At 40.2% G+C, this 26312-nt stretch overlaps 3 protein-coding genes across 5 annotated transcripts in view; 1 reads left to right on the plus strand and 2 right to left on the minus strand.

Moving 5' to 3' along the window:
- The window catches only part of LOC311276838 (NACHT, LRR and PYD domains-containing protein 3-like), a gene marked incomplete at its 3' end in the record, with an annotated part of 62856 nt that extends 62618 nt beyond the window's left edge, over window positions 1-238 (minus strand). For both annotated transcript variants that reach the window (XM_084386788.1, XM_084386790.1), the window contains exon 1: window positions 25-238. The remainder of the gene's footprint in view (window positions 1-24) is intronic.
- Window positions 239-1122: 884 nt separating this feature from the next.
- faxdc2 (fatty acid hydroxylase domain containing 2) lies at window positions 1123-11663 on the plus strand. Of its 2 annotated transcripts, none has more exons than XM_084386799.1 (8): window positions 1123-1222; window positions 1737-1837; window positions 1960-2063; window positions 2381-2502; window positions 6327-6532; window positions 7775-7880; window positions 7959-8125; window positions 10977-11663. In XM_084386799.1, the coding sequence occupies exons 1-8, from the start codon at window positions 1214-1216 to the stop codon at window positions 11134-11136; spliced, it is 975 nt and encodes a 324-aa protein (XP_084242925.1). In that variant the 5' UTR covers window positions 1123-1213; the 3' UTR covers window positions 11137-11663. The 2 variants fall into 2 exon arrangements, with proteins under 2 accessions (XP_084242925.1, XP_084242926.1); XM_084386800.1 differs by having other exon boundaries at window positions 1141-1222; window positions 1740-1837.
- Window positions 11664-14093: 2430 nt separating this feature from the next.
- The window catches only part of larp1 (La ribonucleoprotein 1, translational regulator), a 42995-nt gene continuing 30776 nt past the window's right edge, over window positions 14094-26312 (minus strand). The window contains exons 13-19 of the mRNA XM_084387325.1: window positions 24831-25036; window positions 23809-23915; window positions 23187-23344; window positions 21292-21436; window positions 17076-17185; window positions 16858-16985; window positions 14094-16046 (exon numbers count right to left, since the gene is read on the minus strand). Coding sequence (XP_084243451.1) covers window positions 15756-16046; window positions 16858-16985; window positions 17076-17185; window positions 21292-21436; window positions 23187-23344; window positions 23809-23915; window positions 24831-25036 — 1145 coding nt within the window. The 3' untranslated portion in view covers window positions 14094-15755. The remainder of the gene's footprint in view (window positions 16047-16857; window positions 16986-17075; window positions 17186-21291; window positions 21437-23186; window positions 23345-23808; window positions 23916-24830; window positions 25037-26312) is intronic.

The raw sequence follows: 26312 nt of genomic DNA on the forward strand, positions 1-26312 counted from the left end.
TAAAAACACTGAACAGCAACTCACTTTCACTTTGATTCTGGAAAAGTTCGGTCGCCCTCATGTTAGATATGTGTTGGATAGAAAAATAGTCATCCCAGAGCCTTTTTAGTTTATAAAGATGGATTTATGTTTGAATATCCTTGATTCTTTTCCTAAGAAGACTTGTGTCAGTAAATATTAGTGATGTTACATATGACACTGAAACTTCGATGTGCGTATCATGCGACACCATAGATATATATTAAAGCAACTGCTTTGGTCTGGAAACGCTGGCGACACCTGCTGGTGAAACTAGAACTCAAACATCATTGACATCTTTTACTAAACAATTGCAAATGTTTTCGTACAAGTGTAATGTTTTATGTATAAATTACAAATCATTAAATATAGTGCTTGGATTGTGTGTTTTTAGTTAGGGGCTCAATGTTGGTCTTAATTGTATTAATTGTCTTAATGTCGCCATGAAACAGAAGTTGTGCTGGTCTGGTTCTTCTCTATTGTGCTGAATATCCAAGTGATAAAGTGATGAAATAATCACCTATTTTGAGCTTACAAATAAATAAATGAATATTAAAGCTGATAAATATAGGCCTATTGCCTTCAGCTGAGACACATATCTCCATGATGGTTTTGAATTCCTTAAAATATGATTGGAATCACTTCAAAAAAGGAAAATACAGTTCAGCACAAGTCTGTCATATAGGCTGCATTAAATTATAATAAGAACATTATAATTGTGTGCTTAGGGCATGGCTTGTAATGGTGAGACTTTTGTTTTTGTAATCAGGCTCTCAAAAATTATATAAAAATTTGGATTTTGATTTATGGGTCAATATATCAGTTATCGGCTTTCAAATATAAATAATTATCAGTTAACAGTATCGGCCAAAATGTTCATATCAGTGCATCCCTACTGTTACTCACTTTTGAGACTGCAAATAAATCTCTCAATTAATACAATCTGCTGTGTCTATGATAGTAGATGCGATTTTATTGTTAGGTATTATTTTTTTATTCAAGATTTTTATATTATTCATATTTTAATCAAGAAAGGAGCGGCTACTGACTGGTGTTTCCTCCACAATCATGTTGCACGGGTCGTCAGCTGACCAGTGGTCGGCCAATCACAGGTCAGCTGGTGACGCAGACGAGGCTGTAAACATGTACAGTATAAACAGACATGACTGTCAGCTCCTGATCTCACACCGCCAGCATGGACAGAGTAAGTCATTTCACTGCATTATTGTTCACTGCGTGGGTTTGTGCTGTCTCACTGAACTCTTACTTTAATGTGTGTGTAACTATAGATGTGTCACTGTTGTTACATCATCGCTGTCGTGTTATTTTGCATAACGTGTTTTAAACATTTACTGAAGTTTACAAAGAAACTATTTAAAAGATTGAAACTGCTATTTTAATTTGATGAAAACAAACATTGCATATAATAACTTGTAGTTGCACATCGAAAAGATATAGCCTATAATAAGGTAATAATAATAAATGCTGAATTGTTTCTGCACCATTAACCTTAAAGTTTACAAGCTGTCAATCCTGTTCCTGTCAGAAATACTGTGTCATTTCGTAGTTTTGATGACTTTACTATTATTCTATTATTATGTCACAGTGCTTTTCACTGGTGGTGTATAAGTTCAATCAATGCTCTTATGGTGGCACTTTATACATTAGTTGAACTTTAAACAATATGATGTGGCATTTTGTCTTCATCTCTCTCTAAGAAGGAGAACACTGGAGGGCTTTGGGACTCGGTGAAGAAAGCAGCTTTTGTCATCGGATCTGGGCTTTTCTTCCTGGTCGGGTTTAGAAACTCAGTGACATGGTGAGCAATTTTCATTTCCACAGTCTTGCTTTACATTTCAAATCCTGCTAATCTGTACCTTGTGCTCGCCGTGTCCTTTATGATCGAGCATTAATCATTAATGAGGTGTCTGTGTTTTGAAGGCACTTGCAGAGGTTTTGGGGAGCGTCTGGAGATTTCTGGCAGACGCAGTGGACCAAGCTTCACCAAGCCATGGGGGGAAATGAGGCCGCCTTGTTTTTTACCGGTCAGAGATTCAGCAAAACTTGTTTTTTAACCTTTATGCAGCTTCCCCTCTGGACACTGATCATGAAGCGTTCACGCATCTGTTGTTCTAGACTGAACTGACCTCCTCAAAGTGCAAAACAGAAACATATTGATCTCTGTTAGTGTCAGTCTCTCAAAACTTCACTTAAATAGCATCATTTTGGCAAAGGCCACTGTATTCTGCATCAGGCAATTTAATTTAATTAAATCTTCCCAACAGTGCTAAGAGTTCACCGTGGTTTCTGCCCAAACATGAATAGTGGATCAATCCTGCATGTTGTCTGTGGTGTTGAACAGGGACCATGTTGGTGCCGACGCTCTCCTTCTGGCTGTTTAACGCCCTGCTGATGCTGGTCGACACCACGGGAAAGCCGAGCTTCATCACACGCTACAGGATTCAGCCTGACAAAAACAATCCGGTATCGTCCTGTTTAAGCTCTCAATCATTACTGCCTGTTTCTAACGGTGCGGGATTCATCCCAGGGCTGTCACCATCACTCCATTTGTAAAAATCCTCCAATACAATTGACCCATGTCGAGTAATTGTAAATGCCAGTAAAATGCCAGAAGTGACTGAGTCAAATGTTTTGTATCTGTAAGATTTTTAATGTTCTTCTGCTCACCAAGGCTGCATTTATTTGATAAAAATAATCATATTTCAAAATAAACAGTGTTTTCTATGTGAATATACAGTAAAGTGTAATTTATTCCTGTGATCAAAGCTGAATGTTCAGCATCATTACTCCAGTCTTCAGTGTCACATGATCCTTCAGAAATCACTCTAATATGATGATTTGATGATCAAGAAACATTTATATGATTATTATAAGTGTTGAAAACAGTTATTTACATTTTTATTTCAGGATTCTTTGATGAATAGAAAGTTCAAAAGAACAGCATTTATCTGAAATATAATCTTTTGTAACATTAAACACTACCGTTCAAAAGTTTGAGGTCAGTAAGATTTTTTTTTTTTTTTTTTTTTTTGTGGAAATAATTAAAATAAATCAATACTTTTATTCATCAAGGATTAATTCAATTTTTCAAAAGTTACAGTAAAGACATTTATAATGTTACAAAAGATTATATTTCAGATAAATGCTGTTCTTTTGAACTTTCTATTCATCATACCATCCTGAATTTTTTTTTAATAATCATAAATGTTTCTTGAGCATCAAATCATCATATTAGAGTGATTTCTGAAGGATCATGTGACACTGAAGACTGGAGTAATGATGCTGAACATTCAGCTTTGATCACAGGAATAAATTACACTTTACTGTAATATTCACATAGAAAACAGTTATTTTAAATAGTCATAATATTTTACAATATTACTGTTTTTATTTTTAATCAAATAAAGGCAGCCTTGGTGAGCAGAAGAAAAAATTAAAAATATTAACAATCCAAAACATTTGACTGGTAGTGTACATGAAAAAAACATTCTTACATTATTATTAGACCATGTTATACCAGGGCTGCTCTATATGTTGACATACATTTGAAATCACTGTTGGCTTTACTAGTGATTATCAAATCACGGTAAGGCTGTGTTTTACTGAAATAAAGGGGCTGTGTGTTTCAGAGTGAAGCGCGGCACTGTGAGCGGCTCATGTTTTCAGCCGCTCGATTCACTGTAAATCATAAACTCCATCTATTCAGTCTGACGTGCATTTGGAAACGCAACATACGCTACTAACTCGACCAGATTTGTAAAGACAAGCGTTTATGAACACGTTGCCAACAAAGGAGAAGCTTTAAGGACGTTTGAGAAAGATATTAAGGCGTAAATATTAGTATTGTAATTTTACAATTGCACTATAAAATAAAATGAATTCATTAAATAGAGTTCATAATGTTACACCATGACGTAATGATTTAAAATTAAATTTCGATTAATTTGGATAATGTTCATGTATGCTTTAGGGATGCACCATATATTGGCCACCATATCGGTATCAGCCGATATATGTTCATTTTTAATGTTATCGTCTCAATAAGAAAATCAGGCCGATATATTAAGCTGATAAATAATATTTCCTTCAGCTGAGACACATCAGATGTGCTCTCTTCGCCTTGATGGGTTTGATGGTTATAACCAGGCCAACATTTTGATATCAGTGCATCCCTAGTTTGTTACTTATTTTTGAGACTGTATGGATCCAATTATTAATAACAAAAAAGATCTGATTGCTCGATTAATCATCACAATAATTGGTTAATTACTTGATTATAATAATAATGGATAGTGGCAGCCCTAGTATAATGAAGACCCAAACCCACTGATTAGTTCTTGCTGAGGCTGGGAAATATATTTAATATTCACACAATTATTTTGCAGACAATGAAAGATTAAGCAACATTATTGAATATTGCACTGATTTTAATGCAATTACTATTTGACCAGTAAGTTTCTTAACAACCTTGTCATTAGACAAATTACATGATCCTTCCTTATTTTGTGACTCACTAATAATGCAGACATGTTTCAATAGCGTCTCTGATTTAAACATGAAAAAGCAAAAATGCAGGAAACAATTATGTTAGACTTAAGTCATTTCTGTGTATTACTTTAGACTATGTTTCAGTGAATCAATTCAAAACTCTTAATTTTGTGACTCGTTTGCAGCACCGCTCAAAGATGTTTAGGGTGTATTAGTAAAATATCTGCAAATATCGCTATGTATTGATAAATTAGAGTAAATATTCTTCTTTGTTTCTTCTGTCTGTACTGCAGCTCATAGTCCAAAAGCAGTTGAATGAAAATATTGGCCTGTAAAGTGATAACTTTCTGCACTGATAACAATTTTAGCACACATTGCATGAATTTAGATTACACAGCATATATAATCTTAAAATATCAGTCATAAACACTTACATGTGTAGATTATGTAGTGTATAATAATAATGTCTGGCTGTTAAAGCAAAGAGAGAAGCTCAATAATACCCTGTTTATGATAAAGTTCAGAGTTCACCGATGACAGTCTCAGTCATTATATGAAGCAACAGGTTTTTAGAAGTCTGATAATAATAATCTGTACAGTTGAACATTTCCTGAGGAGGTTTTCCCAGTGTTTTCACATCAGATAATGCTTTACCCTTGAGTTACCTCCACTTTAGAGATATAACTAACTACATGTCAACTAACTCTCATTAGTTAGGTTAGGGGTGGAGTTAGTAGAATAATTTGACAAAGGGCCCTATCACACACCCGGCGACGCAAGTGTGTTTTGCTAGTTTCAGCCCGACGCAGTTTTCATTTTTACGTCCTGCGGCGCATTGTTTAAATAGCAAATGCATTTGCGCTCATCTGTGCCCATGGGCTGCTGGTCTGAGAACGAGTGTGTGTTCAGGAGCATTGCTGGACCGTTGCTATTTTGAGGAACTGAAATAGACTGAGCCGTTGACCACCTGAACCCTGCTCTAAAGGCAATGCGCAGGATTTTATTTGTTATTTAAAGAACGCGTTAGTAATGTGCGGGCGGGTCCACAATGCTCGTACACTGTCTTTATTACACACACACACTCTGCTTATCACACACACACTGCTTATTACGCACACAGGGCTGCACAGCAGCACACAAATTAGCCAAATATTACAAATAAAAGTATTACAATGTAAAATATTATTATTGTGTACATAAAGATATGGTGGATCCGGCTTGTCCCGTAGATGGTCTGCTTGAGCTTTAACCTCACACACACAACACACACACTCACAGCTTTAACCTCGCGCACAAGCAGATCCATTTACTCTCTGGAGAAGTGTTCAGTTTTCCTCCATGTAAATAGCGAATCCGCCGAGGCGCGAGCGCAACTGGCTTTTATCGGGAATGGGAGATGAGACTCTGATTGGTTTATTTCACGTTACGCCCAAAACACACCCATTACTCATTAAGAGAACAGAGACAACACACACCCATTACTCATTAAGAGAACAGAGACAACACACACCCATTACTCATTAAGAGAACAGAGACAAAACACACCCATTACTCATTATAAGAATTGGGACAACCCTTTTAGACCAGCGCCGGGAGCACCGACCATTTTTCCCGTCGTAAAACTAGCACAAGTGGATTCGGACACTGAGTGCACTTGCGCCGTGCGCTTTAGACCATAAGCTTAGATCCTTAAAATAGGGCCCTTATAGTCAGTAGAATGTCTGTTGCGGAGCATCAAAATAGAGTGTTAGCAACTCCAGTAAACTACATTTTAGAGGTATAATGAGTGTTTCCGACAGGTGGACGCGGGCCGGTTGCGTCATGCGGTGAAGACGGTGCTGTTTAATCAGGTGTGTCTGTCGGTGCCGGTGGTGGTTCTGACCTTCATGCTGATGCAGTGGCGCGGGGACCCGTGCAGCCCGGAGCTGCCTAGCTTCCACTGGGTCCTGCTGGAGCTGTCCGTCTGCGGCCTGATGGAGGAGGTGCTCTTCTACTACACACACAGGTCAGCGGTCACATGATGCTCTTCTACTACACACACAGGTCAGAGGTCACATGATGCTCTTCTACTACACACACAGGTCAGATGTCACATGATGCTCTTCTACTACACACCAGAGTCCTGCAACGGGTCGGATACTCGCATAAAAGTGGCTAAAACGGGTGGATTGTGACATTCCTAAAATTCACGGGCGGGGATGCGGGCGGATAATGAACTCCTTGCGGGCGGGTAGCGGATGAAAAATATGTGCAATATTTGTATGTCTAAATTACCACTACACATACGCAAATATGTGTTTTAGTCAGGCCATCCTTACAAATATTCTTGTTTGCCGTAACCCGACCGACCCTGTCAATTTAGGACCGACCCAATTAATTTTTTTCCCCCTTTTAGTCCGACCGACTTGCCGGTTGTAAAACTTGCGTTAAGACCGACCGATTTTTTTTGTTTTACTCTTCAAACAACTAATACAAATGCAATAAAATGATATTAATTATATTTTAGTAAGTATTGTGTAAATCAATTTCCCATATATAGGCCTACATACAAATGTAGGCTACGCTCTTTCTTTTAAACAAAAACCCGTGGCGTCATGATTATAAGGGCTGTAGGCTATAGCCTATGCGAAATGAAACCGAAATCACGACACTCAGGGCCACAAACCTACAATTAAAACTTTCACAGAGATCTCAAACAGGCATTTAAAGCACCAAATATAAAGAATTGGCATATCAAGCAAAATAATATTCGATGATTGATCGAAAATTGTATCTCTCCCCCCACATGCTCACCGGCAACGCTCCGACATTAAATTTCTCTGTAGCCTGTAGGCTAATAGGCCTATGCGTTGTAGCCCAGTCATTAAAAAACGAATATTTCATATTCATGTTTAAATAAAATAATATTTTTTTTAAATTTCATGTTGATTATATGAAAAGCATGAATAAGATGATCCCGAATATCGGGAGACAAATGGAGTGGGCCGCAGGCATGATTTTGACCACTTCATTAAGTTTGTTTTTGTAGAAAACCTTTCTTTAAAGTGAATTTCGTTTTGTATTAATTTAATCTTAATTTTAATCAATGTTTCATCAACCAATTTCCTGGATTTAATAAATAAGAGGTAGGCTAAATATAGCAGGCAATATAATCAGGACACGGAGGCGTAATTCCATCACGCACAGAATCTGATGGATCAGACTGAATATTTCTCACATTCATGAGCTCATCTTCTCCTTTTCTCAGGCTGGTCCACCATCCGTCGCTCTACAAGAGCATCCACAAGATCCACCACGAGTGGACGGCTCCGGTGGGAGTGGTGGCGCTCTACGCTCATCCGGTGGAGCATGTGGTAAGATCCGGCTCAGGTGTGATCATGTGACCCGTACAGTGGGTGTGTGTTGAACGCCCCCGATGTGTGTGTGTGCAGTTGTCCAACATGCTGCCGGCTCTGGCGGGTCCGATTCTGCTCGGCTCGCACGTCTCCACCACCAGCCTCTGGTTCACCATCGCTCTGCTGGTGACCACCGTCTCCCACTGCGGGTACCACTTACCCCTGCTGCCCTCGCCAGAGTTTCACGACTACCACCATCTCAAGTAAGGCCAGCGCTCAGTGTGTCCATGAAGGGCTGAGGTGAACACCAATATATTTAGTTTGAAACGACGTCACACCAGTTCGTTCTTCGATTTGAAGTAAATCAGAGCCTTAAATAATAGGCTTATCTTAAAGGAGTAGTTCACTTCAGAATTAAAATGTCCTGATAATTTACTCTCCTCATCCAAGATGTTTGTCTTTCTTTCGTCAGTCGAAAAGAAATGAAGGTTTTTGAGGAAAACACTCCAGGATGTTCCTCCATATAGTGTCTTCAATGGGGTCCAACGGGTCGAAGGTCCAGATGTGAGTTTCAGTGCAGCTTCAAAGTCTCGATCCAGCCGAGGAATAAGAGTCTCATCTAGACAAACCAGCCGACATTTTATAACAAAATAAACATTTATATGCTTTTAACCACAAATGCTGGTCTTGCACTAGCTGTGATGCGGCACACATTACGCAATCAGGTTGAAAGGTGCTTTGAAGCTGCACTGAAACTCACATTTGGACCTTCGACCCGTTGGACCCCATTGAAGACACTATGGAGAAACATCCTGGAGTGTTTTCCTCAAAAACCTTAATTTCTTTTCAACTGAAGAAAGAAAGACATGAACATCTTGGATGACGTGGAGGAGAGTAAATTATCAGGACATTTTAATTCTGAAGTGAACTACTCCTTTAAATAAATAACAGAGTGTGTGTGTGAGTGTTAGTCACGTTTACAGTGGTTCCAAAAGTTGATTTGTATGCTTTTTTATTGTGTTTAGTCTTCGTGGACTAATCCATTAGAAGTAAATGAGGAATGTTTTATTATATTCACAAGTGATATCCCAGAAGTGAAAGTTTTTCCTGAAAGCTGAAAGTAAATCCTGTATATTTGTTCACAGAAACTACCTAATTACCTAACTAAGGGTTATAATAGTGATGCACCAATCATTTTACAAGCAAATTGGTTCTAATAGTCCGATTTTTATTTTTTTTGCAAATGTATTTATTTAATTTATTTGTTTCTTTTTGCAAGCAATTTTATTTGTTTCTTAAAAAAATGTGTAGCCATTTGAAATTAGTGGGAACCACTGCATTTTAATCATGATCCAAACAGAGATGCTGCACACATGCAACATGAGCAGTTGTTCTTGATTTAAATGACATGGTATATCACGATTTTAAGCAACAAGTGTAGTGTAGAGTGTTGACTTGTGAAATGATGCTACATAAGACACACCTACACAAAACAAAAACAGCAGATGGACTGAAAGAAAATGCAGATCCACTCTCTGCCAGTAGGTGGCGCTTATGGAAGAGCAGCAGTTTCTGTGGTGACCGCTATACTGCAGTTTACAGACTTCGTAACATTTCCACACAAATTACATGTTAGGAAAATGATTGCAATGCAGTTTTTCCACAAGTCCAGAATAGAGATCAGCAAAAATAAAACCGGTTGGGATTTATGGCCGGTCGACCGGTGCATCTGTAGTTATAAGCGTACGGGTAGTGTGCAGTAAGACGTGGTTTATGACCGTGAGGTAGAGTTGATCTGTGCTGTTGTCCAATCAATGAGCCTTTCAACTGTGCTCTACTTTCAACTCATGCTGTCAACTTTGTTCTCATGAGATAACCGGCAAACTCTGGAGAGCTGTTCAACCAGCTGATAGCTGTCCATGTGAGGATACATACATGCAAACTGGTGATGCATCATGTAACAGAGTCAAAACTTTCAATGTATTGGCAATTTTTCTTTATGAAAATGATTTGCAAATTCTGTCCCCACCATATCACTCCATATCCTACCCGTTTGCAGCTTATTAGCATTTTTCATTTGCAAAACATCTATCAGCTTTTTGTGCTTTCTTTGACATCAATTAGGATGAGTGAGCCTAAATTAATTGTTGCAGGCTTGCTCTAATGGGTTTCCAGCACTGGCTTCAGGTATCGCATCGAGGCTAAATATAGATTGTGATTATGTACATGTCATTTCCTTTGGTGTTCCATTGAAAAAGCAATGTTTTCTATTGGTATAAGCAGGCCTCCCCTTACTTGGAGAATGGATAGAAATTGTTAAAGAAATATAGCCTGGAAATCCAGACCTAAATCTAAAAGATTAATGGTCTGGCGTCGACTAATGAAACTTGGCCAGCTCGAGGGGCGGCACCAAGCATGCATTTGAAAATCTCACTGCACGCAATTGGATAACACTGCGACCAAACACTACGACCAATCACAACGAGCCCCATACGCTCAGCTACCAGCGGAGCTAACTGGCAGATTAGACTCTTGCCGTATCCGGTCGACAAAACAGCAAGAACACACAACTTCTTTCAAAGGAACGATTCGAGCGCCATCTTCTGTTCCTCTTTTAGATAAAAAGTCAAGTCACTCGTTCATTGTAGCGGCCAAAGCCGTTTCAAACAACTGGTGTTCATCCATAGCCATCTTGCAATGTTTACTAATGACCTCGGATTTCCAGGGTATAAGAAATATACAATATGGAAGAATTTACTTTTATTTTGAGACTTAAAAAGGGCCTATTTCTAAAATACTGGAAGCAATGGATTGAGTACTGTAATGTAAACAAGCAATGACTGTATATGTGAATCTATACTTTCCCCAAACCAGAACCCCCTGTTCTATTGTTTTCTTTTTTCCCTGTTCTTCTTAATGCTATGCTTAAAAATCATCAATACAAATACGGTAAAAAGCAAAAAAAAGCAATGTTTTCTAGGAGGAAAATCAAAGGCAATACATTAAACATGACGTGTGTCATGATGGCATCATCAGTTTGGATAGACCTACTACGGTAAAACCCTGCTCTTTAGCACAAGTTCTCGCCTGACCTCTGACCCTCTTCGCCCGCAGGTTTAATCAGTGCTATGGGGTGCTGGGTGTGTTGGACAGGCTTCACGGGACAGACGACAAGTTCCGTAACTCAAAGGCATACGATCGGCACACCGTCCTGCTGGGTCTGACCCCGCTGAGCCAGAGCATCCCCGAACACGCCAAGAAAGAGCAAGACTAACCAGAATCCACGTGTGCGCTAGACGTGTTCCTGTATTCTCTGCAAGGCTACATTACTGATTAAGTAAAGATAACTCTTACGCAAGCAGTGTAATCGATCTGGAGTATGGACACTCACTCCTGCATTCAGTATCACTGCATTAAGGTTCATTCAACCTAAAACGTTGTACTAATACATGCAGGACTAAGCTAATTTACTGTATCGCACTTTATCTGAAGCTGCTCTAGTCGTTGTTTGGGATCAGGGTTCAAATGCTGTCAAATGACCTTGTGTCGTGTAGACGATCAATTCCTCTATACAGTCCTTTTTATTGTTCTTAATCTGTGTCTGAGTTATGTCAGAATACCTCCAACATTTATACAGTTGATAAATGATTTTAATACTGATCAATGCTATATTTTAATACTGAAAATCTGGTGCTGGTTTCTTGGAACTGAGCATGTCCATGACTGTACTGTAGTCCACCTATTCATCTACTCTATATGAGATCAGTTTCTGGATTTTCTCATTAAAGCTAACCTGCTGCACTGGGTGTGTTTGATCATTAATAATTCTGATGCTCAGAGTAAAATAAAGACACATGTTGTTCAATTTGTCCTCTGGAACCAGAGTATGCATGAAGAAATCCATTGTCATACGGGCCTGGACCCTCCATAAGTCACCAGGGGACTCATTTATAAACTGTTGCGTAGAAACTCTCCAGCATTTGATCTATTACGATCATTTCCCAAAAGAGCGTTTGTGTGATTCAGAGAACAAATGTTCGCAAAAAACCCTTTAAAATCTCTCTTCCAGATGTGAAATCTATAAATCGCAAATGATCCTGAGATTGTGCGCAGCTGAATGGTTTCAGATCTCCGCTTTATTAACACCGCTGTATATTAATGTCATTAATGTTGAGAACGGCGAGCAGCAAGAACAGGAATCTCTGAATACCTGCAGTTCTCCGACTCTCTTCCAGAAGGGAAAAGATAGTGTTCACGTCAAAGACTGATTTTATAAATCTGAACGTCGGTGTGGATTTTAGCGTACGCACACTCTTAAATCAAATCTGTGCGTACGCATGTTTTATATATGATGTTTAATTAAAAACAACCAATTGCAGCAACCAATCAGCTGCACTATTTAGATAATGATGTGATCGCTACCGAATTGAGTTATGGATTATCAGCCTGCGCCATCTAGTGTTTCATGACAGAACTTAGTATTTAATAAAATAGGCATTTTAGGTCTTATTTCCAATATAAATCATTTACACTCATTTAGGTTTATTTTAGGCATTTTCTTGTTTGTGGTTTTCCCTAGACAGATCTGGCAACACAGTCTCTTTAAACACTATATGGCCCTCGAGATCCACCAAACACACCTGAACCAGCTAATCAAGGTCTTCAGGATTACCAGAAAGGCGAGTTTGATCAAGGTTAGACCTAAACTGTGCAGGACCGTGCACCTCGAGAGCCAGAGTTGGGAACCCCTGGTGTAGACCAATCTCAGTTCCCGGAGACCCACTGGCCTGCAGAGTTCAGCTCATCCCTGAACACACCTGAACCAGCTAATCAAGGTCTTCAGGGTCACTTGATAAATCACCAGAGAGGTGAGCTGAAGCGGGTTGGAAATGTGTCATGTGTGCACCCTACACTATAACCATGACCTGAAACTTGGCATGGATATAGTGGTCTGAAAAGTCATCTGATCAAATGTGAAGTCATGATATGAAATATCAGGAGAATCCAATAGGAGCTTTGGGATTGAGTCACCTGTGGCCGGAGCGACCAGATTCCAAACGGGTTCATGAAATCCTGGGAGGAATGGCTCGAAGACTAACTAAACAGCCTAAGCATTAGCACACCAAATTATGGCAAAATACACACAGCCCAAGGTATGATATAGATATGATATATAGCTGCTCCATTAAAGGTGCTGTATGTCATTTATATCCTGCAATAAAGCATGAAAATACCTTAACATGTTAAATCCAGCGTATTGCAGCCATGCTGGCAAACAGATTCTTCCAGACCCAAAAAGCCTTGGCATCCATCTAAGCAGCTCGAAGACTAGAGGCATATTAAAACGTGGATGAATACTGTAGATGTTTTTGAGAGATGGAGATAATGTAAAGCCCAGAGAGACTCTGTGCAGGGTGATCGAGATCTCACTCATGAAATGACACACGATTCAAAACATACATCAATAAAGTGCAAAACATGCAACTTGTTACATCTGAGATGGTTAACTCTATCTGAGTCCATAACTCTATCTGAATTAAATTGGCCCTGCTTTCCTGAGGAACAAATGAAGAGATCTTGTGATGACCGGATAAAGACGGAGGCTATGGCTTCAATCGTGTCAACAGATTCATTGAACACTTCTCTTGAAAGGGCTTCTGAATGGATCCTGACGTTCGAAAAGATGCTTCGGTCATTGAGCCCCAAAACAAAAGTACGCCAATTCAATTCTTTATTTACAAAAACCTGACACACACTATTGATGCCGGTCTGATCTCTGCTGAAAAATCCAGCATGAATTCCATGTTAGTTCTGGTGTAGTGTTGGTGTAGCTGGCGGACCAGCATAATCACGGTGTTCTCCAGCTAAACTGAGCTGATCCACCAACTCCTGCTTCCCATTCTGAAGACCAGCCAATCAGGAACCAGCATCCCAAGCTATCCCAGCATGCAAACCATTCCTCATGTTGGTGACCAGCAATGCTGGATGTTTCAGTAGGGGTGACAGAATAATAACTGAAGTCAAACCTCGTCTTAGAAATGATTTCAGTGGAGGACCGTAAACACGTGGAGGACGCTTCATCCAGCAACAGCCATACCAAGAGGAGGTTACATCACCTGAAGAAAGAACATCGCTAAAAATGGCTGGACTTGAGTGGGAATGTGTGCTTATCGGCGCTATCCCAACACCTGTGAAAATGATTTGGGTTTATAAGAAAAGTTCAACAGCTGATTTAAGGTTTTTGATCATTTTAAAGTTTTTTTTTTCCCGTTTATTAAAAGCAAAATTACAAATCACACTAATAGCAAATCACATCTGCCTATAATTCAGATGAAGTGTTATGATACAAGATTTGGTTCAAGTATTTTACAGTTTCCATTTTTCTTTTCTCAATAAGCCGAATGTGTATACGAGTCATGGCAATGAAGTATTAACAGTTTTAATGGATCACATACAGTTATTTATATGGCTTGATGAACTATTTTGTCTGTTCCCAGTTGAGCCGTTGACCTCTGAAGCAGCACCAACAACCGTCATGAACTCGCACAATGGAAAAGACCATTTAAGTTGAATAAAAGCCTTTTAATTATATCAGTGATCACAAGGGTTTTCTCATCAGGATTTGACCACAGCTACTGTGAATGAAGAAGCCCACCGAGGGGAACGGGGAACGGGAGCTGCTGAATGTTTGCCGAGAGTTAAAATGAGATAAAATTTAAATCCAAATATTACCAGAGAGAGCATGACCCAAAACATTCCAGCAAACAAGTGTGTAGGCGTTCATATGGCGGCCGAATTCAAAAGTGAAATCCCATAAATTAGATTGGAATATTGCTTATGATCCAAAGGCAGTCGGGCAAAGTTTTCAAATGCATCTCAAATCATCATAATCCAGGTTTGCCTTTCTTCACATGATTCCAGTTGAAACCCTGAGGTCAGTTTCCCTTTACTCAGACCGACATGCTGTTTGTATGAAGAAAAGCAAGAAGTGATACTAAAACATACCCATAATAACTCAAAACGCATTAGGGCGAGCATAAAAAAGGTGAACACGTAAGGCAAATATATCTCTATAAACAATAAATGACACGTACAGCCAAGGTGGTGTAATGTCTCTTAATTTCTTGAATTCATATGTACACTAGGACCAACACTCTGGCAAGACTCCCGTTGGCAGGAGACGGTGTGATTGTGCCGGTGAACGAGCTCGGCTGCGCGCCTCGGGTCGTCCTCGACAGCGATGATGAGCGGAGGAATGATTCGTCCATGTGAAGGTAGTCGTCGTCTTCTGTAACAGGCCGTGACACTTGGAAGCAAGCGAGAGGATTTGGCAGGCGGGACGTTAGTGTCACAGTGATGGCCAAGCTTACGGTACGCTAAAAGTTATTAGCTATAGAATTTAGCGTCCACTCCCGAGAAAAAAACTACACGGGTAACAAAATCATCTCGCTCAAACAACTGCAGATCTATATAGTATTTGCATTATTTTCTGTGTTACGCGTTTGCCTCATCCAGTACCTAGTCTAGTCAAGAGCAATCTTATCATCGTTCAACACAATCTCTAACAAAGAAAGAAAAGAAAAAGAAGATCATGGTGGAATCACGCGTCGTTCAGCCAAATAAAACAGTGAGTCCACTGAGGATTATAAAGCAGAAAGATTCAACAAAAGCCTTTTTGTACCCCAATGATACAACAGGAATAAAACTTCAAAGTCTTAATAAAACGAAGAATGGAAGTATTTCTCATGCCCTCTGCTGTCCGTTTCTGATGCACAAATGCTGTGAACGAGGGGAAGATGGAAGAGCCTAGATTGGACAATCGTGAGCCGTTCGTTGGCGAGCCGTTGCGTCATGCTTGTGTTCGGTCGGTCGGACCCGCGGCCCGTGAGACGCTCACTTCGGGGGCTTGCCGTCTGAAGCGGTTCGCTGGCTCGGGGTGTTGGCAGCATCTCTGGTGGGAGGAGCTCCAGCCGGGGAGGCGGAGCCTGAAGCAGCATCTCTGGTAGGAGCTCCAGCAGGGGGGGCGGAGCCTGAAGCAGCATCTCTGGTGGGAGGAGCTCCAGCCGGGGGGGCGGAGCCTGAAGCGGCCTGGTTCTGGGTTCGGTTGGACTGCTGGGAAGGGTGACGGCGACGGCCATCTCCGCTGGAAGAGTGTCTCTTACGCCCACCTTCCTCCATTGGCGGCTGAAGGCAAGAAATAACGCATGGTTTGGTACTCGAGCATAACCTTTCAACTCCTGAAACTGAAGCGTCTCTCAGGCCCTGTTTACAGCTGGTGTCAAGATGTGTTTTGGTCGATCGGATCACAAGTGGACGACACTCTAGTGACAATATATCGTGTGGTCGAATGTGCTCAAACAGCCACTAAAGGCCGTCTTCTCTCCATCTACTGACTGAATGCGTGAACATTAAGGGCAGAGATCTAGCCAGACGGGTCTAAACTTCATCGGCTGAAGACACCAGTTTGGTTTGAAGATGAAAACTGAACCAAGCTCGATGTTCTCACCGTTCCTGATTTCTAACACACACTCACAGCGTTCGGCTGGTCTCGTGTCTGTCAGAGCAGAAACGAAAGCTGATGTTCTCCATATGTTTTTCTTTCGCATTTATATGTAAAGTGCGTGAGCTTATTACGACCATTAGATCAAAAAGATCTGAAAAAGCCCACACATTTACCCACTCATAGACCCTCCCCTGAAGAAATCAGGACAGAAGTGCTTTAAAGTGGACAGAAGAGACGGATTAAAACACCAGGTGTAAACGGGAATGTGTCTCCCTCCTCTACTTGTGATCCGATCCACCAAAACATTTTAATACCAGCTGTAAACAGGACATGTGACGCCAACCAAGGAGGAAATACGTCTGACAAAGTGACTTCTAACATGATCAAAATCCAAAAACTTTTTCATTTGGAAAAATGCAATCAATGTGCATTATATGAAATTAACCATGTTGATTCCATGCTTAAGAAAATGAGGAGAAATGCACGACTCACGTCCACTCTGAAGTCTTCTAGACGCTTGAACTTGCTTAGATGCACCTGCAGCTTGGGGTCGATCTCCATGTTCTTTGTTTTCGAGTATTTAAGAAAAGCCCAGAACTTCTCGAGTCCATACAGCTGACCTGTCAGGGCGTATGAAGAAGAAATAAACAAGAGCTCCACACACACACACACACACTTCACAAATGCATCTGTTGTTTGCTAAGACAGACCTGCTTCATAGTCTTTAGTGGTCTCCTCTTGAAAATCTTTAAATATGTCCGGCCTGAACTTCCTCTCGAGTCCATAGCTATAAAACCTGAAGAGACACTCCAGACCGTACCTGAGAAACAACACAGCGCTGTCAAATCAGAACATCACTGACCATCACTGACCGCTCAAAAAAAAAAAAAGATCACATTGGAAATGCAGTCAAACGCCATACTGAGGTCACAGAATTCTGAATAAGTGAAATTATCAGCTTTTAATAGAAACATATCATTTGCTCCTTGTAAACAGTAGGGCTTGTCAATAGATTACATTTTTTTAATTGATTAAAAATCACATACTTAGGGAAATTAAGCATCATTTATCTTAACGTTCATTTTGTCGTCATTTGCTATATCCAGCACAGTAAACCGTCAGATTGAAGGATGATTCTCACAAAACTAATTTCTGCAAGGTATTTATTTTATTATTTTTTTTTTTTAAGTAAATTTGTGTCTTTCCAAAAAAGGACACTTGGAGACTCAAAAAAAAAAAAAAAAAAAAAAATCTGGATTTATTGAGTCCACGTCATGAAAACTAGAAACTCTTCTAACCACAAGTCAAGATCTGTCGCTACACACACAACTCTGACATGCTGTTTGCTGTCAACGAGTGAAACACAGACTCGTTGAACTGCTGATAACGACAGAACTTGCGCTCATAGTTGGCTAACGCTGTGTTCAGGGAAACACACCGCAGAACCACATGGCCTTGATCTGACTGCACTACAGTACACGGATCCATTCAGAATTACTAAACACAGCAACATGACGAATCAAAACATCCTGAATGTGTGGAAATAACGTGAAGGTACTGAAATGTGTCTGTTTATAAATACAACGTGCGATCAGTGTGTCGAGAGCACACACACTGTTTTGCACATTAATATAACAGATCACTCGTGCTACTATACGACTCCTGTACGTCACCGCAATCTTTACCTTGATTGCAATCCACATCCAGCAGAACTTTACTAGCGAGACGCTGTTTGCTTTATCCAGTCGAGAAACGCAGTGTGCGCATCATCTGATCGGTGCCGCTCAGTCTGTATTTCACAGCGCGATGTGTAAGGGTTCACGCTCTTCAGAAACAATCACAGAATATGACAGAGCTCGTGTTTTAAAGCTAAACAGACACTGGAATGAATAATTTATTATATGAATGAATTATTATATGCATAACATATGCCACGAGTCTATTTTCTCTGCCATGATTTTACTAGACCTTTCGGCTGCATTTGATACTGTGGGCCACAAGATCTTGATTACACGCTTAGAACAATGTGTTGGCATTAAAGGGACAATAAGTAGCTTTTTAGGTATTTTATTATCTAAAATCAATATTTTTATTCATAAATATGCCCTCAATGGTGTACAAATACCTATGCCAATGATCAGACTAATCCTCGTAAACGAAGAATTTATTATCTTTATATACATGGGACGGGTAGGTCCACAGAGGCTTCCATGTAGTTCCGCCATCTTGAAAAACTATAATAGCAGAGAGGGACAAAAAGTACTAGGCCAACGCGTTTCCACAACACGTTTCGTTCAGAGCCAGTGTCACGACTGAAGCCAGCAGAAGAGGAGGAGCAGAGCAGTGAGAGGCGCTACTGCCGCGGCAAGTTTAAAAGGCTGCACTGCACGGTTATTTATACACCGTTCATTCATACATATGCTGAGTCACAGGATGAGTCCTCGTCATCGAAAAAGTCCAAAATAGACGTAAAAGGAAACGTGACCGGAGATTACAAAAACAAGGGTTAATGTCGGGATAGCTAATGCAGGAGAAAGCTTTCAAAAGAGACCCTGAAGTTGCCTGCTTTCTTCTCGACAGGTAAGTCAATGTTACGGTCTTAATTACAAGCTTTTTTTTCATTGCTTGGTTGTGAACTTTATTATATAGACAGTAGAACATTTATAGTTATATCTATTTATCTATTCTATTCATAGTAAGTTAAACAGGCTCTTTGATGAATAGCAGCTATTGAGTAAAGTAACGTTAGAGAAGGCACGGATGATGATGATATCTAACAGTGCACGTACTTCAAAAATATAACGAATAAAGGCGGCATTACTACTAATTACCATAGTTAATGTTTTTCACAGTCAGTAATTTATACTGTAACATTCTTTTTTTCGTTGATTCAAGTTTCAGTTTGTTTTAAATAACAAACCTGTTCACCCGAAGGAAAACTCGAAGTGCTATTATAAGACATCCTGTCATAGCTTTTAGTACATAACGTCTACCGTAGATGCAACGCGCATTTGAAAAAGTGAGGCGCTGGAGAGTATTATTCGTTTGAATGCAAAATACAGTTTCACCACTAGATGGGGGAAATTCCTACTTAATGTCCCTTTAAGGGTACTGCGTTGCCATGGTTTAGATCCTATTTGTCCAAAAGAACTTTCTCAGTTCGTCTTGGAGACTTTACCTCCTCAACGGCTTCTTTCACGTGTGGGGTCCCCCAGGGCTCTATTTTGGGGCCCGTTTCGTTCTCCTTGTATATGCTCCCCTTTTAGGAAATTTGGTATTTCTTTTCATTGTTATGCAGACGATACGCAAATGTATCTGCCTTCGAAAAGAATAGACACTCGCACTTTAGCGCCTCTATTGCAGTGTCTTGAGGAAATTAAGGCCTGGATGGCACTACATTTCATTAAAACTAAGGAAAATAAAACAGAAGTTATGTATCAAAGACAGAAACACTTATGAATCAATAGATTTGGACCTTGGTGAATTGAATCCACTTGTGAAACCCTATGTAAAAAATGTAGGTGTTATAATGGATTATGATTTTAAACTGGACAAACAGATTAACTCGGTAGTTTAAACTAGTTTTTTTCCATTGAGACAACTCACCAAGGTGAAATCTAACCAGTCTTTAAAAGACTTTGAAAAACTACTTCACATTTTCATTTCATCTCGTCTGGATTATTGTAATGGCCTCTATATAGGCATTAGTCAGGCCTCTCTCTCCAGACTACAGATGGTCCAGAATGCAGCAGCTCGCCTGTTGACGGGTACATGAAAGCGGGAACACATTACCCCTGTTCTCGCCTCTCTTCACTGGCTACCTGTCCATTTCAGGATTCATTTTAAGATTTTGGTGTTTTGTTTTTAAATCTCTTAATGGTTTAGCACCTGAATATCTTTCTGACCTGATCAAGCTGTATGCTCCGCTAAGAGCACTTAGGTCTGCTGACCATTTGCTTTTAGTTGTCCCACGGGTAAAGCTGAAGAGCAGGGGTGACAGAGCATTTGCAGTGGCGGCTCCCAAGCTCTGGAGTAGTTTGCCCCTGTACATTAGACAGGCTCAAACACTAGCTATTTTTAAAACTAGCTTAAAAACTTTTTTATAGTTTGGCATTTGACTCTATGTGAGAATTGTCTTATTGTTTTATTCTGTGCTGTTGACTGTTTGTATCATGGATTTGGGATGTGTGTGTACAGCACTTTGATAAACACTTGCCATTTTTAAAAAAGTGCTTTATAAATAAACTTTGACCTCTGATGTAATCAGCCTGGTTTTCTTTATATTAGATTTGGATTGATATCATGGATTGATTGTTTGAAGTAATTCACTTACAGGAATAATGAAACTGAAAACTATTTGGGAAATATTGGGTCCATCCAATCCTGAGACTGCGTAGAGAAGGAGAGTTCCTGCGGGATTATCCCGATGATTCAAACTTTACTTCAGTGTGTCAGTGGCTCAGTTTGATGCTTTGCTAGCGATACTGGAGACGCGTATAAAAGAAGACCACCAATTTCTGTGAACCAATTGATCCTGAACAGTTCTGAATTTCGGATCTGAATTGTCAAAACACTTTCTCAAAATGCGCGATACGGATGCGAAAAACGCAGAAAATCAAATCTGATCAAATATGACGGACGAAAGTTTCGGAGGCAGTGTGTAAATGTGACTGGCACAACATGAGGTCACATTTACTTTATTTCAACGTGCGCAAACTTCAGTAGATTATCAAACTGCGCGGTGTGAATTACGTTGATGCAATTTTTCATGCTTTAGTCATTTATTGGTGTTAAATAATTTTAATTAATGCCAACATTTGATTCAGACAGCCATTAAAATCACTGATAACACTGAAGCGACTTTACACCCCGCTCTCGAGCAAACATTCCTGTTCAAATGAAAAGCATCAAGCATTATTTTCATACCTGTATCCTTCCTTCCCATCCTCCACCACCAGCTGTCTGAATTCCTCGTACATCTTTCTGTTGAAGTGATCCCGCAAGAAGAAGGACCAGAAGCGGAACAGCGTGTTCATCTCCTGAGACTGGCCGATGCCCAGACGCTTGCGCTCTGCAGGACCAGAAAGACCACAGATCAGAACGACTGCACACTTAACCGCATTTCTAACCGCGATTACGGATGCCATGATTACGTAATCGTTCAAAGTCGCAATTACAAAAAAAAGTCCACTTACATTCTGCATGCTTAAGATGTGTGTTTAGAGCATGTGTGTTTAGAGCGAGCATGTGTGTTTAGAGCGAGCATGTGTGTTTAGAGCGAGCATGTGTGTTTAGAGCGAGCATGTGTGTTTAGAGCGAGCATGTGTGTTTAGAGCGAGCATGTGTGTTTAGAGCGAGCATGTGTGTTTAGAGCGAGCATGTGTGTTTAGAGCGAGCATGTGTGTTTAGAGCGAGCATGTGTGTTTAGAGCATGTGTGTTTAGAGCATGTGTGTTTAGAGCATGTGTCGTTTCACTAAATATAAAGCGCAAAAGAAACTACGAGCATGAAACGTTGTTACGTTGTAAATTAGTAAGTCACGAAATAAAAGTAAAAAACCAATACATCTCGTTGCTGGTACGTCGTGTGTTAGCTGAGAAGGATTAGCATGCAGGTCTGATGTGCACTGTTCAGCAGGAGCAGTTTCCATGTTTCATTAACAGTTCGTGTTAGTATTGTGTATCACCATGGTAACTGTTGTTTCCATAACCTCAAAATGACACTATTTTTACTGTGTAATCTTGTATATTTTTAAACGACTTACCAACATTGTATTAACAAAAACTAGTCTGGGACCGCTATTTAACAGCTTAACCTTATAGGCCTACTGTTTATCAGTATTAGTTATATTCTTGTATGTGTTGTTAAGTAAAGGGGGACAGTACTTGTGTGTGTCAATTTTTGTGTAAACAAATGTATTATAATAGGCCTACATATATAGACAGTATTCAGCATTTGAAGTGGATCAAAATCTTTCATCAAAGTTATACATGACCTTTGAACCATTCCCGTGTTCTTGTCTTAGGACAACTCTGAAGAACTTTTCTGATCCACTTCAAATGTTGACTACTGTCAGAGCCCGTCTACGGAGAGCCTGTCCACTCCCTATTAAGCCCTATTGTACCGAATTTTGGTTGTAGTACCACCATAATTCCACTGGGGGCGCTCGCCATGAGTGCAAAATGAATGGGAGTCAATGGGGCTAGACGGCTAAATTTGTCTCTTTCACCCGATTGCCGTTGAGAAATCTCAGATGTGATTGTAGATTTTGCAAGTTCAACATGGGTTTTAGGTCGAAAGTTGAATGAACGAGTACTTATGTCGTTTTGATTTCTTACAGGTTGAGTTGTTGTTGCCCATAACACGCTAGCATTCTGCTAATGACGTCAGCATTCTGACGTCATTGACATTTTGAAAGACTTTTTTAAAGCAAATAAGTGACTCTAAAAAATCTAACACCCAGCAATGTGTAATTTCTTTGCATCTCCTTTCGAATACAACATTCAAATTACTAGACAAAAAATTATATCCTGAGAAAAGTGGATTTTGAGGGTTATACCGCCATTGACCTCCATTCATTCTGCACTCGTCCTGTGAGCGCCCTCATATGGAATCAGAGTGGAACTGCAACCAGTTCAGAAGCCGGAAGTTTACTGAGAGTGAAACTTCTCGCCATATTAGACATTCTCTGCTACTGTATATATTCCTACAAAAGTGGGTCACGGCTTGATGACCAGGGGGAAATGTGGGTCCCATGGCCAAACGAGTGGAGAACCACTGGTATAAAGCCATTCAAAACATCAAAGTAAACTGATAACCCACCGTTGAGGCAGCGTCGCCGGTACTTGTGGTAGACGTGCTGCGTGAAGCCGTTCTCCTTCAGGAGCTCGTGCGACGGGTGCTGGAACTTGGGAAGAGACTGAGGCGTGCAGCCGTAGTTCCCCATCGCTGCGGTGCCTTCCGACGGGCTCGCGGTCGAGCTACAGACAAGACAACTCACCTTTATTTATATATAGCGCTTTTTACAGCACAGAGTGTTTCACAGCAGCTTTACAGAGATAACAGGAGAATAATGCAAGTTTGTTTCTAGAAGAAAATAGTGTCACAGTCCAGCTTAAGAAAGTTCAGTGATGGTTCATTTTTGTTGTATAATTTTTTACATTCATTATACAACAAAGTTCATTCATTCATTTATATATATATATATATATATATATATATTTATATATATATATATATATATATATATATATTTATATATATATATATATATATATATATATATTTATATATATATATATATATATTTATATATATATATATATATATATATATATATATATATATATATATATATATATATATATATATATATATATATATATATATATATATTCTGGTTCGCCTTCATCTGTAACACACACACACACACACACACTCTCACCTGACGGAGGCGGTGCGCGAGCGGTGCTCTCGCGAGTCCATCACCCAGCCCACATGACACTCCATGGGCGGGTTGGAGCTGTGTCGCGTCTTCCTCTTGCGAGGGGTCTGGAAGAGGACAGAAGAGGGAGTGAGACTCAGGAATACAGAATTAAAATCTCCTGATAATCTACTCTCCCACACGTCATGCAAGATGTTCATGTCTGTCTGTCTTCAGTGGAAAAGAAATGAAGGTTTTTGAGGAAAACACTCCAGGATGTTCCTCCATATAGTGTCTTCAATGGGGTCCAACGGGTCGAAGGTCCAGATGTGAGTTTCAGTGCATCTTCAAAGTCTCGACACGATCCAGCCGAGGAATAAGAGTCTCATCTAGACAAACCAGCCGACATTTATAACAAAATAAACGCTTATATACTTTTAACCACAAATGCTGGTCTTGCACTAGCTGTGATGCGACACACATTACGTCATCAGGTTGAAAGGTCAAGCGTGACGTAGGCGGAACCGACCTAGTGTTTACAAGCGAAGGTACAAAAAGTAGTAAAAATATTTACAAATAAATAAAAGGTAAACCAACGATGTCGGACGATTTTGAAGTGAAAATGAGATGAGTTTTTCGCTCTACATTTCAGAACCGGAACACGCGTGACCTTTCAACCTGATTACGTAATGTGTGCCGCATCACAGCTAGTGCAAGACCAGCATTTGTGGTTAAAAGTATATAAGCGTTTATTTTGTTATAAATGTCGGCTGGTTTGTCTAGATGAGACTCTTATTCCTCGGCTGGATCGTGTCGAGACTTTGAAGATGCACTGAAACTCACATCTGGACCTTCGACCCGTTGGACCCCATTGAAGACACTATATGGAGGAACATCCTGGAGTGTTTTCCTCAAAAACCTGCATTTCTTTTCCACTGAAGAGAGAAAGACATGAACATTGGATGATGTGGGTGAGAGTAAATAATCAGGAAATGTTAATTCTGAAGTGAACTTCTCTAAGCAGGACCGGAGCTCATACGCACTTTGGCATCGAGAGGCCGGCCGTCCTTCACCACGGGGTAGAAGCGTGGCGTCTGCGTGGGGTCCTTCAGGCGGGGGGTGCGGGGGGTCCGGGGCGTTCGGGCACTGCGGTAGTTGGGCGAGTCAGGCACTGTCGTCGGGAGAGAGCGAGCGATGGCCGACGGTTCAGGGGCGCCGAACAGCTTGTTGGCCAAGGCTTCCGTGGGGACTATGGGAGAGAAAACACTCAAGGTTAAAGCCCACATGACAGGTTTGGAGAAGGTCAAGTCATACAAGATGCTTTTGAGGACTCATTTTTGCACTGTATTGAGAATGAGTTCAACACGCAAAAACAGGAAAACATCCCCAAGAAGAAAAATATGATTTTCTGAGTCATCACAATTCCCTCTTCTTCAGTCAGACCTGATCCCACGATTAGCTTTACCCAGCATACAAGTGATGGAAATGTGTGCTAGAGACCGTCGTATTCTGCATGCAAAACCATCAAACAAATAAATGAACTTGCATAAGGTTTCAGGGTTGAAGAGATCTGCGAGTTTCCCTTATAAAAGCTACGAGTTTGTTCATGCTGTATAGATTATTCACACAGGCTTGCACGGACTACTCGGAAGCCATCGAGCGTTTAACTCAAACCAGCGAGAGAAGAGATCATGAGGCCGGAGGACGATGACAGAACTCATGTGGTCTGTTGCTCATGACCAACTCTTGAGCCGGTTAGAGTGATGCGAGTACAGGTCCGTCACTGTTAGGGCTGTACTGTCCTAGTCGATTAGTCGATTAGTTGGTCGATACGTTCTGGTTCGACCAAAATTCTGATTGGTCGATTTTCTGCCGCGTTTATTTCATCAGTTTTGCCGCGCTGAGGCGCGCTCATTTCATCAAGTGGAAAGCACTAACTGCTAATGGGGGTGTTTTCAGAATACCCTTGTTTCACTGTAACAGTCTGTCTTCAAAACACCCCCCTTGTTTTCACCTTTTTTGGATTAGTCCAACCCAAGAGAGAGCGTCGAGCGTAGAAGGTTTGATGCTGAATATTATTTATTTAATTGTGAGAGCGTTTAATAGTCAGTCCTCTTCTAACATGTCAACAACAAAGAAATCGACAGTGTGGCAGCATTTTGTTAAAATTGATAACAGGAAAAAGGTCGAATGCAAAGTTTGCAAGCAACAGTTTTCCACAGCTTGACGACAAACATGACATATTATCTACTGTAAAAGTGGTAAGCTCACTTGTCTGCGTTAGCTTGCCCTGTCTGTTTTGAGTAAGCTATGAACATATCAAAATTTGCATATTTCAATGTTTTAGTGTGATAACCTAAATTTTTTATTTTTTATTTGGAGCCTAATGCGCAATTGTGCTGTGCTGTTGGTTGTGTTAGTTTTGAGCCTAGGATGCTTTATTTTTCAGTTATGCACTTTATTTCGTTTCTGCTCTTGATCTGGTTTGTTTAATAAATATTCTTTTTTTATTAAAGTGGACGTGC

This window comes from Rutilus rutilus (genome assembly GCF_951802725.1).
Source record: "Rutilus rutilus genome assembly, chromosome: 18".
NCBI lineage: Eukaryota > Metazoa > Chordata > Actinopteri > Cypriniformes > Leuciscidae > Rutilus > Rutilus rutilus.